Source organism: Scomber japonicus, chromosome 11 (genome assembly GCF_027409825.1).
Source record: "Scomber japonicus isolate fScoJap1 chromosome 11, fScoJap1.pri, whole genome shotgun sequence".
Classification (NCBI taxonomy): Eukaryota; Metazoa; Chordata; class Actinopteri; order Scombriformes; family Scombridae; genus Scomber; species Scomber japonicus.
The window spans coordinates 26,596,668-26,614,335 of record NC_070588.1 but is presented as its reverse complement, the minus strand read 5'-3'; the positions used below and the strand labels follow the sequence as shown (position 1 = coordinate 26,614,335).

Genomic DNA, 17,668 nt, shown 5'->3' with positions numbered 1-17,668 from the left:
TCAACATTCAAGGACATTTGTGCTCCGAGCCATATGGGTTTCACATTAATTACATTCATCTCACCTAACTAGGGTATCATGCAGTCTCTTTATGTCTCCTGTTTCTCAGAGGACACTCCAGTAGCTCAGGTTAGTATTAGTATAACTATGTACTTCAAGGCAACTGGTAAAGAAACTGACGACGACATACAAAGTAGACCAATACATATGCAGGTGGTGTACTGTATGTGCACACAAAAACAGGTCCATACACTTAATAACACCCACACACACATTTTATAACTCAAATATATACACAGGGAAGGACAAGCACACTCAGACACAGATTGTTCTCCATTATTCTCCACACACACACACACAAACAAACATAAAACATCCGTCATCACCTGCCCAGTCATGCATCGTGCCAGCTAACTATCCATCTGTTAATGTAGTCATCCGTCCATCCATCAGTACCCCTTCCTTCCATTTTCTATCCATTTATTTTTCCCCCTGAAGTCGGCCCAAAGTCTGTGCACTTACAAGCACATCCGTCTGACTGCCAAGCCACCAAACCCGTCCATTAATGAGCCACCCCCCCCCCCCCCCCCCCTCCATTTATCCATCCATCCGTGAGCGCGATCCATTTGTTTTGTCGACAAGTAAAGCAAATAAAAAAAAGGAGGTTTGGTTTCGCTGGATCAAAGTAACGCTTTAAAAATGTGTTGTTTTGTTTAAGAGTGCTACCACGTTCTTTGTCTGTGTTTGCTCATCGTCTGTTTCGTACTTACTTGGGAGGATTGTGTGAATAGAGTTAATGTGGTGATCTCTTACCGTAGCAACTCTCCCCCCCCCCGGACAAATAAAAACAAAACAATATATTCAATTTGGAAGAGATTCTATCTTTTCATTTCCTTTTTCTGAACTAAAGAGAAAACCCAGAGCTGATAGTCGTATCTGATTGACGGGCAAAAATACAGCGCTCGGATATAAAACTTCTGAAGGTAAGCGCATAGAAAAAGGAATATTTTAATATCCACAATGTTTTAATATTCTGTTGGAATGTTCAGATAACAAACCGAAAGCCGTCTAACATATCTGTCATCCAGCATCTTAAGTTTCTGTTAAACGCCTTCTCAGGATCAGAAGTCTCCCGGCTGAAATAAACAAAAAGGAATGTCTAATATTCCCTGGTGAACACTTTGGATGATAAGTAGAGAAAGTTTCCAAGTAACATTAGGGAGAAGAGAACAAATATTTAGAGTGGATGTATGAAAGAAAATGTTTCATATTCAGAGGAAATGTTTGGAAGATCACTGCAAGGACAGACACCATGACACAAGACAGCAACGTCTCATAACTACATTTTGCTTATAGGTCATATTAGTCTACTCTAAAGCTATGTATACAGTAACGTATCTGTATTTAGTATATGAGTCAGTGACAAGTAAGGTTTGGCAAGATGAACAATTCAAAAATATCTTGAAAAAAATAGTTTTAAAAGGCACCATTTTTTAAAACCAAAAGTAAGACTGGATGCTCCTGAGTGAGATGTAAGCACAAAAGAATGATAAATATTAAATATTTGATCCTCCTATAGTGTATTTAAATGTACTTATACAAATAGTAACTTCATTTTCAAAACATTTTAATGGTTCCTGACTGACATGATTCCCCACATTAAGTTTAATATTTAGATCAACTGTATTCCATTACCTCTATTTAATATAAGAACTTATAATGTAAGATCATCCCATTTGTATGGTTACACCACTTAGACATTTTTGCTATAATCCTCTAATATATTCTCTCAAAATGGATTAAAACCAGAAATTTAGGACTGGTTCCATAAAAAAAAGAATGTGTGCAAATTATTCATGTGTTTATTTTCAAATTTGAACTCCTTTAAATTGGACTACACCACATAGACACAAAAAACGTCACTGACCCGTATATATTATTTATTCTAAAGCTGTATTATGACACTTTGACCATCACAAATATTCTTATGGTTCCTGTAGGTGTGTTTAAATGGTGTTTTTTTTTATTCTGTCTTTCCATTTATGTGACCACAATTACACTGGTTTCTTGTTTGTCACCATGTTTCAAGCAAAGTGAAAGACTGAAGTGATGTAGGTGTAGTGAACCCACATGTGGTTTCTCACCAGCTTTAATTATACGTCTGTCTTTAAGGAGAAAAGACAGGTTTCACAGTGAGAATAGTGTGTCATTGCGTGTCTGCATTAGCTCGGTGAGCTGTTAATTTTCGCTGGGCAGGCTGCCAAAATGTAATCAATATACTGGGAATACTGTGTTCCCTCTCTTCCATCTTCTTCTACTCCCTTCAATTTGTTCTCATTAAAGAGAATCCATTCCACTCCTTCTCTTTCTTTCACTTAATATTAACTTCTCCTCATAGCACCTCAGAGTACATTATCATTTAGAGAACATCACCAGAACATTTTGATATACTTCCCCACTGACTGCTTAAAAATCAGACAATTCTTCTAAATAAATGATGAAAACATTATAACGCTTTCTTCCTGTAACTTCAAATAATTGAATTCAACATTTCAATTCACCAAATGTGTTATCTTATCTTCTACCTCTAATCTATCTTGAGGTATTTAGCTAGGCAGATGTGTATCAACATTGTTATATGCAGTGAGGTAGTGATTTAATTGCTGCTGTTCTTCCCTCATCTCTTGTTATGTTATCTAAACCAAGACATAAGATACTTACGTTGCCCCCAGCGGCCCGTGCGAGGGTTCAGGTAGTTCGGGTAGAGCCCGTTGGGTCGGTCCATTTTGGCAAGCAGCTTCCGGATATGCATCACCTGAGATAAGCAAGACATACAGGGACTTTCAATACAAACTGAAAATACTATTTTGTGATGGTTGTTGGATTTGCTCAACATTTTCATTTTGTTCTGTAATCCTATAAAATGCACCGTACTTTTCTTTGTTTTTATGCCAAAGCACTGTGCACACATGTATTAATTATGATCAATTATTCAAACTTATTAAAAAGTGCAAGATAAGTAAATTTCATCACCATTTTTACCACATTAATGAATCTTACCATGGCATTTGACCTCACTCAATACTTTTTGCATTATGCATATCATTGAAATACAGGTACATGTATAAACAGAGGTATTAAAAAAAAAAGAAAAAATGTTATGTGGTAAATGAGTAAATGCTAACACAAACACTCATACACACAAACACCAACTACAAACCTTCTGGTAGTAGGCAGGGTTCCCTGTCAGGTAGGTGAGGTGAACAAACTCCATGTGGAGAGTTCCAAACTCAGCCAGGATGCTGCTGCCAGCTGAAGCCCAACCCCAGTTACGGCCAACACCGCTGGAGGAGGGATAGAAAAGGAGGGGGAAGGAGAATATAGAAAAAGAGAAAAGAGGGGTGGACAAACAAAACATATATGTTAAAATTCTGTACACCACATTTAAAGAAGTACTCCAGATATTTAATGTCTCAAATCCCTTATTGGGTCCCTCAGTGGGATTACATAGTGATTTTGTTGAATGCAATCACAGAGAGAAATGTGAAATAAAAAAATAGAGTCTTTCCAGTAAATAAGACTGACTCATTTTGGATTGGTTGCAGCAACAGGTTGTGTACATGTGCTGTAGTTTCTCTGGGTCAAAGTGATATTTACACATGAGTGCATGTAACATTAATAGGCTGAGACTTCTGGGTTTGTGCCTGTGTGTGTGCCTGTGTGTGTGTGTACAGAGTGTGGGCGTATGTGTGTCCAATCAACTGCAAAAAACAGATGTATCACTCGTGTACGTTTTCAATTTCTACATTTTCATCCATTAGTTCCTGGGGGCGTCCACATATGTATGAACATGTGTTGATGAGTTTTCCTCTGTGTGAGTGTTTGTCCAGTGGGATATTAAGAACACATTGTAAAACACAAAGCGTCTGCTCTCTAACCAATAAGAATTACCTCGAGAGAAAGAGTCCCTCTCCTCTTCTACCCACATTCGCATCCGCTTGCCAAGATGCCCGACTCGCACACAGAGGTGGGCGCTTAGCAACAAAGTATCCAGTGCATTAATAAAGCTATTTTATTTCCTTCAATATATAAGTCCATTTATAACACAGAGTGCAGTGAGGAGTGGTGGGAGGTAGAGTGAGCATACTTTCACACCTTTCTCTCTTCACAGGTACGATAAAAAAAACAAAACTTAAGGGGCAGTAGAAACCAAAAAGAGGAACAGAGTGTTGGAAATACTACGTCAAACTGAGGTGAAAACAGGAAGCTCAACCTCTGTTATGAACTGTACGTTACCACGGTGACTACAGGTTTCTGAAAAGCTGACCAAAAGCTCCAGCAACAGTTGGAGCATGTGGAAAACTTCTCGGTGCAGCGTGGATTGTAGGTGAAGCTGAATTCAGACATCTTTTCAGGTTGCGGTTGAGTGCAGCTACGTTGTGAATAACACCAGGTCATCAAACTATATAATAATGGGAGTGATGAGGTGTAAGGTGTCCCCCTCTTTACAGGCACAGGTTGTTAACTCCCACGCAGTCCTGAGAAGAGATCTGTTAGAACGCTTGTTCTGCTCCAGCTATGAGAGAGGAGCAACCACTTTCAGGCCATGTAAGGGTGGGAGGTGTGGTACATCTCCCCCAGTATCAAGATTTGGGTCCAAGTCTTTGTCTGAAACTGCTCCAATTACATACTTGGTTTTTGATTGCCTCTTTTTGTGCCCACTGTAAACTCAGAATCAGTGTTTTAGTGTTAGCAGAGAACAGAGGAGCTTGAGAAAAGCATCTTGTCTGCTATATAACAGCTGGAAGCCAGGTAAAACTAACCCCTCTGTCTCTCAGCCCATCACTTTTCTTAAATCTACTTTACTTGAAGAATTACTGAAAATGAAGAACACATTTTGCCAGTCACAATTTCTCAGTGGATGATTGCGCCTGTTTGATTTCCTTTTTTCTATTATACTAGACACAAAATAACAGCTTCTCTCTCTCTCTCTCTTTTCAGTGTATAATCTGTTGATATATTGAATGGAAGACACCATCCAATCCGTGTGAAAGACTTCAATGACATGACCAATGTCACAGTATATGTGTGTGTGTTAAAGCATACCTTATGTATGGCTTTGGGTCTTTTCTTCTTCTGTAGCATTGACTGGGAGAATATACTGCAGCATTGCATTGAATGGGGTTTGTCAGCTATAGAGGAGAATGTCACTGAGGTGAGTGTACAGCATCACTGGCATTGATGATCCACAGTTCATACCACACATTTGTGTTTGGTAGGGTTCTATACTTTGTTCTGCACTGATTTCAGCAAAGTTGTGTTACTTGTTTTTTATATGACCATATTTATGTCAACAGGATTGGTGGGATCTCTCTGGATTCTCTTCCATGAAGTAGCATTGAAGATAAACTGCATCATAGTGAAGATTTTGAGGTAGAGCAACAGACATGCCATTGTTTTTAGACACTATAAGGGTTATCTGTGATGATGATATAATCAGCCTGTAACAACGTTTATCACATAGCTCTGACTATTAACTCCGTAAAATTTTTGTGATGACTTCAGACAAGTATCTTCTTTATTGTACAAGAAAAGGTGAAGGCCAGGTGGACGGTGTTAGAATTAGAGCTCAGTATTTTATGTCTTCTAAATTGGAGGACGACACAAAGCAATTACCAACACTGACTAGAGGGCAACCGAGAAATTCAGTTGTAATGGAGAATGAAGGCTTTGTCAGAACATTTGAGACTCTTCTTAGAGAAGTCATGTTGACTGAAATATGCACTTATGCTGATTCCCACATTTTAGCCCTTTTCAGTAAGTATTAGCAATGGTTGTGATGGGATTGATCCTACAATGATGTTTGTTGAAATATATTTGCCTAGTGGGCAGTAATTACTATGTTTTATGGACTGGGTTTGTATATGTGTTTCACAGTTCAGAGTTTAGCACTTCTTGGATGTGTGGTAGGGTTGAAAAAATCTTTAAAAAATGACTAGTGGTAAGTTTATATTTTCTCTCTTCCAGGCTCCAAGCATTTTTGGGTGTATGCCCCTTATAATCTTGTAAGATGTGGATCTTTGTGGTGTTTAATGTTCCGTTTAGGTTGGCCAGCAGAGGAGGTTCTCCATCCTCTCTGAGTGGAGTGAAGACATGTGCAACCATTTCTGGTATTGCTTCAAAACGGCTGAAAGCTATGACAACTTGTGTATTTTAGGATTTTTGTACTGTATAGTCAGTGGTAGTGTGTCTATAATGTAAATTCCTGCATTTTAAATGTTCTGCAATGTTTGGTAGTGTTCCCAATAATGTTTGCTAGTTAAGCGTACTGAAGTAGCATATTATATGACATTAACTACGTTTAAGTCAAAAGGTTTGTAATGCAGTTGTAAGAACAATAATTTCCACTCATATCTCAGGATGTTTGATTTGAAAGAGAACTTATTTTAATTCTAATTAGAACTATTCTAATTATCAGTTAACTCCCCCTGCTCTCTCCTCTGCTTCACTCTGTGGATGTCTCTCGTTTCTCATTCTGCATTGTTGAGTGTTTTATCAGACTGATGATTATTTTTGTGTGCTTTAACCAAACTCTCCGTCACGTCTCTCTGCGGCTTTTTTTCCTGCCTCTCCCCCCATCCATAATCACATAGGCTGCGGTGGAAGTTTTGACAGCATTATGAGTGCAAATTTGGGAGGCTTATCTCCGCCTAGTTACGGCAGTTACAGTCAAATCAAGCGCACCTGCAGAGCAGCTGCCCCACACTTAACTAATATAACTGCTACATGAGTCATAAGTTTTAACTGCTGTTTTAGTGTTTGTGATGGAAAAACAAAGCGTGTGTCCTGGTATTTAGTTCAGTTATAAAATCTAAAACGCATGGGGAAACATCAGTCAGTTGCAAAGTCGATCACACCGGACGGTAGAAGAGGAGAGCTGGTATACGTCTGTTTAAACAGGGGTTAACCGACTTGGCTGTATTTAACACTGCAGTTGAGAGTGTCAGAGGTCAGAGCAGCAAACAATCACTCTGCGTCATGCTGCTGTCCTCCGCCTACATCATATCCCACCGATTCATTCAGCCAATTAATCTAACACTCAGCTGGCCGACCACAGGTGTAACTTCATCACTCACTCACTCACTCACGGACAACTGCGGTTATAGGTCTGGTCCATGGCCGATCCAGCCAAAAAGGAGGGGGGGAGAGAAAAAACTACTGTGTTTCGAGGCACACTCCTCATTCTGAAGAGAATCTATCAATGAAGTCACGCAGTCACACTCTGCTGTGTCGACTGTTTTTGATTTTGAGTGACACAGCAGAGCAACACTAACCTCTTAAGGTTGACCATGGCCCAGGGGATTCCTGTGGGGGTGTTAAAGGCAGGAAGTAGCTTCTCAGCCAGCTGGACCGCCTTCATCTTAAACACCTAGAATGAGAGAGAGAGAGAGAGGAAAACGATAAAGAGTTACATTTTAGATTGGTTCACTTTCATCATGTTATTATTGAATATTGTGCAGTCTGTCCACACACTCTGCTTAATGTTCTCACAGCGGTTGACAGGTACGAGAGTAAAACAACCGCCAACTACAACAAATTGCGGGACGAAGGCAAATAAGGCAGAGTGAAACGTCAGGAGACAGACGATTGCTAAATGATGGCCGCAGATTGTCGGAGCAGAGCAGATTTATGGAGTTAACTGGCAGCCTGATGTATGTGAAACCTCCCTTCAAACTGTGCCGCAGTAACATAAAATATTTCTGAAACGTCCCCAAAAGAAAAAAAAAAGAAGCTTGGAGGTCAAACTACATTGATCGAGCGCAGCGAGAGACCAAAGTACACAGTCAGCGAAGGATTTCTATTATCGTGACTGGCATCTAATTTATACGGACCGATGTGGAGAAATGAACATATGTCGGTTTTGAGATTACACACATTCTTACACTCTTTTGACAGACGAAGGCCTGGAAAAAAACAAATCTACCGTTGCTCTTGTTCTTCTCTTGGCGCGTCAGTCTAACAGATAAAAGTAAAGTGAAGTTATTCTGCTGCTATATAAATATATGTATGTATATAAATGTTGCTCTTAAATGTGTTCATACAGGTCAGAACTTCAGACTGCATGCTGAACTTTAATCACTATTTTGACATTTTACATACATTTTTCTTTACTTATTACAGCACCATTTTGTTGCTAGGAAACAGAAATGAGAATATTTGCTTAAAAGGTGGGAAGATTCACTTCAATATTTTGAGGTAACCACACAAAACTGTTCAGATACAAAACTGTCATATTTATGTCTAAACAAGACATGAAAGCTAATTAGAAAAATCACACTATTCTTTTTTAATCTTTATTTTTCTTTCTTTCTTTTGTGTTTTTACATTCATTCAGTATCCATTCAGTTGGATTTATATAGAGCCAAATGACAACAAAAGCCATCTCACAGCTCTTTTCACATAGAGCAGGTGTAGACCATACGCTGTCATTCTATTTAAAGACACCCAACATTCCCTCATGAGCAAGCACATGACGACAGCAAGGAACTCTGCAGTTTATGAAAATCATCTTCCACTGCTTTCATCTAAAGGCAGTGACGATAGAGAGAGAGAAATAAAGAGGAGAGAGGGAGACACAGCAACAACATGGCAAATAGTAGAAGTTTGACTAATGATAATAAGAAGAGCAGAATGCATGGATTTGAAGCATCTCTACACATCTCTTAAGACAAAATAATGAAAAAAAACTGACACCTGCCAGACTGCTGTATCATTTAGGCATTTGGACACAAGGACACTAAAAAAGAAAATGACTAAAGACAGTCAGCCCCCGTCTTTTCTTTTTTGTTTTTTTTTTGTTTTGGAAAGTTTATTTTATTTATGAAGGACAGTAGTGGGACAAATGCATGAAGACTTGAACAATTTGTAGACAACAGTAAAGCAGAGCAGAGCAGTGCCGCAAAGAAAAAGCACTTGAGGACGAGGCAGACGGAGGCTGATTCATCAACACCATCTGTCAGTGCCGAGTGCAGCGGTTTTTACAGAGGAACCACATCTACGGGAAACATTCCTGCCGTCTCTCAAAGTAAGCGGGGGCAATTAACAAGCGCCGGTGTTTGCAGAATACTTAAGCAGCCGGTGGGACATCTTATGGAAGACTTGGAGGTCAAACTGTAGAGTTAAAACACGAGACTGACGCAGACGAAGGGAGGGGAGGGGAGCGGGGAAAACAATGGTGGCAGTCAAATGTAGAGATGAGCCGGTGAATGAAAAGTGTGGGAGATGAAAAGGGACGAGGTAATAAAAAAAAAAAGATAGGATGAGAAGGGATGAAAGAGACAGAGAGTGATACAAAACATATCTACAGGAGAATACACACAGACTGGACGTTAGCTCTGTTTGGAAAACTGCTGATTTAATGCGACTAATGTTTAATTAATAATAATGATAATATTGTGTTGTATATGTATAAAACCTGTTCAGGGCTTTTGATTTTAGCTTGTATGTGTTTTGGTTTGTTGTGTTTAAACAATTGAATATGTATTGTTGTGTAGCCTTAATTAAAATGCATTATAAATTAAACTATAATCTACAGTTAGATTTATGAGAACTGGTAATGTTCTTGTGTTGCAATAATCTTTAATTGAAACCATAATATTGATTTATGAACTGTTGTACAATGAAGAAACTTGAATTACAAATATTAATGTTAAGAACCTGACTTATGAATATTAATTCATTGACCTTTTTTATTGGTTCCCTGACACTTGGAGTATAAATTGACAAGAAACAACCTCTTAAAAAGAATGGTAGGACTGAGCAATACTAAAGTGAACTATTCCTCTCATGGAAATATTGAACTCTGGGATTTCGGAAACTGATACAGGAAATCCAAAAAAAAATACTGAAAGGCCAACTTAGTGTTTTATATTTATGATTTTTTGATTGTGGTATTTGTACGCATTAGGCTCCCGATCAAGCCTCTTCTGTACACCTGTGGTCCATCTTTAAATCTTAACTAGCCATCAAGTAATTGCTACAGAAGTCTTTTAGCGTTTCTGAAATACTTCTATTAAACCTGCAATATAGTTTTCTTCATGTTTGCCTCGTTTCTAGATGAAACCTACTAAACACTATGCTGCAACTTCATGGGACAAAATACTAATATCAAACACACCTGAAGTACCATAAAAAAGAAGGACTGTTGTTAAAAGTATGGGACAATTGACAAGTGTGCTTCCTGCTCAGTGTAGATGTTTCTTAGACTGTAAACGACTCAGAATCATAGCTATGGAACTAGAATAGTTAAACTGGGCTCTCAGAAGACACCAGCGTCACCTGACTCTCAGCTCTACTACTGACAAAACCCCAGGTAGAGCTGAAGCTGACCCACAAGCAACGTTATGTGCAAGGTGACAGGTTTATGTGCCGTTGCTTTATGTGCCCAGTATCTCCACATATACCACTGGGGAAGTCTGATGTCAGAGATTATTCCTCTGCCTTATTAGATAACTCAGAATGAAATGTCATTAAAGAGGATGACATAATTCACTCTATGCCACGTAGGTGAGATTTTGCTCTGAAGTAAAGCGAGAGCTATTCCTGACATATTTCAAAGCACAGAGTTCACAGAGTAACATGTCTATATCCAGAGATCCAGAGGTCTTGGAGCTTTCCTCCTGTTAATATTGGCTGTTAAAAGATCATCTTCAAATGTGCTTTCAATGTAAGTGATGGAGGCCAAAATCCACAGTGTGTCCACACAGTCATTTAAAAGATGATGTGAAGTTTATATGAGGCTTCAGCAGTCTGAGTTAGTCATATCAAGTAGATATCTGTCACATTTACAGTCTTTTTAGCATCCAAGGGATCTTCTAATGGTCAGTGTGAACAGGTAGAAGGGTTATTACAAGACAAACTTGTTTCAATGTTAATTTGGGCACCTGCCTGTTATTTATAAGACAGACTTGAATAATTGTGAGCCTGCCCTTTAATATCGAGTATAGGCTCTGTAGCTAGCTGAGAGTGCAATAACATAGAAGCCGTGCACCCACAGCACAGCAGCACCTCTGACCAAACCTGTAAATAACAAGGGGGGGGTGGGGGGGGGGTACATTATTTTCTGTCTACCTCTAAAAGCTGCCCAGCATTGCCCATCAACCTGAAGTGTCCAAAGGCGGTATTAATGATGTGTTCCCTATTACACTGCTATTAGAGTAATATGACGCACATAGTGATCTACTGAACTAAATCCTTTTACTCACTTCTTGCCGTGGTGAGTCACATGAATTACTCTCCACTCTGAAATACAATAATGGAGTTTCTTTTCTAGAAAGAGTACCACTGTTCTTCGGGTTAATCACAAGCATCGTTATATCACGTGAAGTGTATATATGAACTAATTGTAACAGTCTATTCAAGCTGACTGCTGACTTTGTCCTCTGCATTAATGCTGCAGGTCAACTGTGCAGATTTTTCCGTATAAAATCATTCTCTGAACAGCAGTAACCAACGTGTTTCATCACACTTAAGATCAAGCTTTTTTTTAAGTTAGCAAAAACTGAATTCACCACCTGTTTTTCAACTGTTGACCAATCCAGGCCTCGCTTGCGGGTGCATCATAGACTGGTACATCAATCATAAAGAAACTAGCAGAGTTTGTTATGAATACAGAAAAAATAACTGCTGAAATATATTATGTATGATGTACAAAGTTTGAACCTTGATGGCATCATTTTAGAGCAGTGGGGTCCATCGAATTAATCCAAGGTCTACACAGTACACACATTAGCATGAAGGTTGACACCTATTAGGTAAGGGCGATAGGCAATCAGCCTTGTGTAATATGATTGGTTGATACATCAGCTAGATGTCTACAAAAATAGAAAAGATTGCATATTAATTTAGTTATTTTTCAATAATGTACTAGCTTGTTTCAACTGGTTTACTTTGTTATATAAAATGCATTCTCTTTCTCTCTGCCTAAAAACTCTGTGCTTCAGTAGGTTGAGAAGCTAACATCGGCACAGTAAACCATGGCCACAGTGGCTACAACTAGACAGACCATGTGCTGGGTTTGCCCTGACATGGTGATTGTTTGATGGAGTAATACGGGACTCCTTTGTGGCTAAGCTAAATAAAACTTCAGATGAAAGCAGGAGTGCTGTGTTCAAGGTGCCCTCTGAGACGGGAAAAAAAATGTAGTTATGATAATAACTGTGGTAGAAAATGTTGGCGGTGTTACCATCAGTATGATTTACAAAGGTAGACAGAAAAGACTGCATCACAGCACACCTCTGCTTAAAGCTTGGTGGCAGGATGTGTTTATTTGTCATGCCTACCTGCTCTGTGGATGTGCATAGGGGTTCATGATGTGTATGTGCTCATGTCTGCCCAATCATCATAAACCCCTCCACTGATTGGTGGCCTGTCTGCTGGCTCCACTGAGGCCCTTAACAAACTCCATTGCGTTTTATTGGCAATCCAGCTGCTGATACCATCGAGAAAGGACAGGATCTCAACGACCCATCAGAGGAGAAGACCAGCCCGCCTTCACTGATAAAACTCTATAGTTTATGACAATCATCTTTCTCCACTGCTTTCACCCAAAGGCAGTGATGAAAGACAATGCTGCTCTCAGGGGAAAGCAGCCAGGCCTTCTTAGTTGAGGATTGTGTTGAAGATTTTTTTTTTTGGCAGGGCAGAATTTTTGGGCCCATGAACACGTACACTAGTCCTCCTTCAAGCCAGTTGAGACAATGCACGTCCTAGATTTCCGCTTGTCCATTCCAGCTCATTTCCTGTTGGTACTCCAACAGGAAATGAGCTGGAATATGCCAGTGCCACCGCTCTACCGTTCCTGGGGGCTTGGTACGGGTGCCACGTCCAATACGTCCAATAGTCGTCTGGACATTTATGTAAAAAACAAGTGTCAACCTTATAGATTTGTGAGACGAAAAGTCAGGGGATTGCCCTCTGAGGTTCATAAATGTCTGTACAAAAAGTAATAGCAATCCATCCGATGTTTGTTGCAATATTACAGTCTGGTGGAACAACCGACCAACACTGCCAAAAGCAAGGACAGTCCTATGGAAACGTTTGGTTTCGCTGAGTTTTTGTGGCCAAAAGATCTGGCACTGATTATCCTTCCTTATTTTGCATTCTTCAAACTAGATTCAACTTACACATTCACCTGTCTTGTTCTACTCATGTACCTTGTCGACAAAACGAAGTGCAGTTTATGTCCTCCTCCTCCTGGACAACCCTCAAAGTCACTGCGACAAAATGACCTGACATGCATCTATCTTGTTGACATCACATTTACTGTAGCAAGAAGTTGAGAATAGGATACTGAAAGCTTTGAGGGTAAAAAAAAAAAGATTCTTGGAGAGGACTAGCTCAAACTGTTTTTCTGCTTGTACGGTTCTGTTTCCTGACTTGTTTTCTATCACTCGCCCTCCTTGGCTGACAGTTTCTGTGTCCTCCCGCTTAAAATGCATTGCAGCACACCTCTAAATCGATCGCTAAAGGATGTACTCTTTGCCTGAACACAAATGCACACATACATGCATACAAACCCTTTTCATGAATACATCCTTGCCATTGGGCTACAAGACAAGGTCAGACTGTGATCCTGGTCGGATTTATTTGTCCGAACTCTCTCTCCCTTTAACCATTCCTCTTCCTCAATTTTTATTTTCCTTGAATCCGCTCATCTCTTCGTTCATTCATTAGCAGCGTCCTTGTTCTCCTCATTTTCAGCCCCCTCTATCACTCTATTACTACCACTCTTTTTGCCATTCTCTCCTTTCGAGATTAACAGTGGCCTGAGGCCAGTTGGTTGTTTGTGTCGATGGGCTAAATTCCCTGACAGCAGATTTTGAGTATGGCATGGTGGGAGGGGTGCTGGGATACAGGCTGGTTTTGTGTCCCTCTTGATGGAGAATGACATTATCACTGCCAGGGTTAGGGGTTTGATTCCTACAGGGACCAACCATGCTCAAAATGCGTGTAATGGTTCTGTAAGGCGCTTTGGGTGTAAGCGTCCGCCAAATGGTACATCGATGTTACATTCCAGGGACAGGGAGAGCTGTAATCCACCACTCAAACACGTCCTAAACTCAGCCAATGATCCAGTTATTACACATGAGGATATCATTTGTAAGCTGCAAGCATCTGGTAGAGACTGAAATCACAAAGCAGGCCCTGATAGATATGAGAGTCCTGACAGAAACACACAAAGTAAAGCGGGTAGAAACAATACATCATCAAAAATACCATTTGTTCCAAATCCCTCAGAAGAATTGATTTATTGTCTCCATGGAGTAAAACACCTGTGAGGATAAACCCATGACGGGGACTATTGATGGCATGACACCATAATAAAAATCTCAATCAATCAGTCACTATATAGATGTATGAACATTTTGTTCATTAAATAAAATGGCATGTCTACAATCACTAAAGGTAGTATTTAACATTCTTGCAATCAATCTTTGACGGAAATATCTCAAGTGTGGACTTGTTATACATTAAAAAGACTAATACAGACTGGCAGCATAAATAACTTAAGATCTGCATTTCACACGGCAATAAATAATGTACACACACACACACACACACACGTACGCACGCACGCACACAGGAGTGGGCTACTGTTGACATGTAATGGAGCCTGCTAAAGGGATTAAGGGGTAGACTGTGAAATGTGCTGAATGCGCCTGCTTGGTAAGAAGGGCCCCGAGGGCCAGCAGGAGAGACAGGATTAAGTCACCCGCTGTGTCTGTGTAGTTACTGTATGTCATTTTCATACCTTGTCATGCCACTTCACCATCAGCTGATCCAATGCTCATATTGTTTAGTATTTATTGGCCCTGCATCAAAGGCAGGATGCACAGAGATGTGCTGCCATGGAGGAAACTCAGACACTATCATCAAATTAGCTCATTTGTTGCCTTCACACTGTGGCACAGCAACTGCTGTCAGCTTTGACAGATATTTCTTATTGAACATTAGTGGAAATGGTGCACTTGTAAAGCACTGATAACTGATAACTGAGTTGCTTCCTCTAATGTCTGATCTCCTAAACCTGGAACAAATTAGGGTAGTTGTCCCCCGTGAGGCATTGATACTGTCTCTACTGTATGTGGCTTAGCTTCTTACAAGCTACCAAACTATCTTTGTCCCTGAGGACAGCAGAAAATAGAGCAGAGCTGAATTTCTCATGCAAGAAAACATTAATTTAAATTTAAAAGCATGGTATCAGGGATGGAAATTAGCACCGGGCACTGATGGAGGGGGGGGGGGGGCTCAACCTCGGGTTGCTTACTCAGCAGGGCAACATGGTGGTGGTGGTAGCTAGAACCCGCCATCACAGGATGTAATTATTTACAGTTAATGCTGTAACAGCAGGGGTGAAAATTGGATTTATCAAAATGCTGAAACAATTCCTCTGTAAACAAACACACATGGAAACACAATGGGCAATACTGAGGTCAGCAAAAATGACCAAGGTCACAAGTACAAGGTATATTGTACAATAAGTCCATAACAGTTATCTCTATCCCTTCTCTTTTCCTGTATTCAGTGCATGGTCCATTTCTCCACATCTTTCTGCTCATCATATCTGTTACAAACATCTCTCTACTTCTCTCATCCTCTGCCTTCTGTCCATCCATCCCTCTCCCTGCTCCACACATCTCAGACAGTGTTTTGACATCTCTCTCCTCCTAGCTCTCTTCCCCATGTGAGTTATACCTTTCCAGTCCTGATATACTAGATTAAATCATTATGTCCTTGAATCTGTATTTAACTTTAACTGCAACAGTTAGCTGTTTTTGTACAGCTATGGCAAGTCATTTGTTTGTGCAGTGGTATTGGTAAAGCTGGGATGAAATTAAAATGTCTCTCCTGTTTGCAACACTATCTTGGCATTTCTTTCTCTCAGTGTGTGGGGGCTTGCCTGCTGGCACGGCAGCAACCAGTTACTGAGCATGTCATCACAGCAATATCTGCAAAGGGGAAAAGGATTCCCAGGGGGAGTGAGATTGACTGTTGCTAGAAAACATATGGGGTGGTCTCAATATGTGCAGCTCTCTTATTGCAAATTAAGTCAAAGATAATGAAAATTGTACCGATATTGTCAATTCTCTTTTTTTCTTATTGGTTGTCTAATACATTTGTTCAACAACTATAATCTTTCACACTGTATGCAGACTATGTAGCCGAGTGGTCATGAACTCTTCTCCTGGAGAGCTACTGCCCTGCATACTTATACTATTTCCCCAATCTAACACAACTGATTCTAATTATTTACTCGTTAATGAACCCTTGACAAGCTTCAGTTGCTTAATAACGAGTTCATAATTACAATCAAATGTTTAAGATTGGGGAGATACCTAAAACATGTAGGGCAGTAGCTCTCCAGAGTCAAATGTATCAACATGCTTTTTTATGTCCTTCTGGTGCAGGGCTGTTGTTTATGGCTTACTTCAAATTAAGGGATTGTCTTAATGCAAAGGCATAAAATGACATTCAAACAATAGTTTCAAGGCTTCAGGCTTACAGGGGGAACTTGTGCATGGTCATCTGTTTTGAAAAATAACATTATTTTCCCCTTTTTTTAATATAACACATTAGGTGTGCCCAAGATGGAGAGGTGAGCTGATTTAACAGAGATAACAAAAGAATCTTAAAATATCAGACGAACTGAGGACTGCACTGTGAACACACTGTGCTTGATTAATGGAAATCTTTCAAACAGTGTAGAGGCTCTTATTTCTTCTGACACTTTGAAATTAGGGTTGGTGTTTAAGCATTTTATCTAAATTGAACCAAGTCTCGAATCTGCTTACATCTGAATCCATCCAGCTGTTGAGTTTTGGAATTCATCTTTTGAGAAAACTAAGGTTAGAAGTAAACACAACTCTGAAGAGTCAGCAGAAATCTGTAGGCTTAAAGGACAGACACTAAAAAATGTTGACAACCAGTAACTGCAATGTGAAAATGAGATAAAACAGTCAAATAAATGTTCATGGTAGCAGAACATTGACATTGATATTGATGGAGTATTTTCAAATGAGCTCAGTCTTATTTTAGATAGATTTCTTTATCTATTGACAACACACTTGTAAGATACAAAGGCACAAACAGAAACTGACAGACATTTACAGATACAAACTTGTCTAATTTAAGGGAGTCCTGAAGCTTATTCCACCTCTGAGGAGCATGACAGGTAAATGAAGTTATCCCCAGTGGTGTATTCATAGTTTTCTGTTCTGTATTGATATAATTTTCACTTCCATATTTGAGTGAAATGCTTGCACTGCAGAGCCTTGATTGTACAGTTTGGGGGAAGGTCCTCTCTTATGACAGCATGACAATACCTTTGTTCACAAAGCCATGTCCATGATAAAAGGGGTTGTTAGTTTGGTGTGGAGGAACGTCACCACCTACACAGACCTCAACCCCATCAAACACCTTTGAGATGAACTACGCTGCCATGCCAGACCTTATAGCTCAAACATCAGTGATACTCCTGTGATTGAATGGGAGCAAATCTCTACAGCCAAGATCAAACATCTGGTGGAGAGCCTTTCCCTGAAGATTTGAGGCTTTCATCTGATTTTTTTTTTTTCCCCAAAAAAAGGTGAGAGATCACGAGGCGTTG

The 17,668-nt window shown here is 39.8% G+C and overlaps 1 protein-coding gene across 2 annotated transcripts in view; it reads right to left on the bottom strand.

Annotated features, from left to right (window-relative positions):
• Positions 1-17,668, bottom strand: part of man1a2 (mannosidase, alpha, class 1A, member 2) — a 130,276-nt gene that overhangs the window by 21,945 nt on the left and 90,663 nt on the right. For both annotated transcript variants that reach the window (XM_053328435.1, XM_053328436.1), the window contains exons 7-9: positions 7,335-7,429; positions 3,221-3,344; positions 2,722-2,815 (exon numbers count right to left, since the gene is read on the bottom strand). In XM_053328435.1, the coding sequence (XP_053184410.1) occupies positions 2,722-2,815; positions 3,221-3,344; positions 7,335-7,429 (313 nt within the window). The remainder of the gene's footprint in view (positions 1-2,721; positions 2,816-3,220; positions 3,345-7,334; positions 7,430-17,668) is intronic.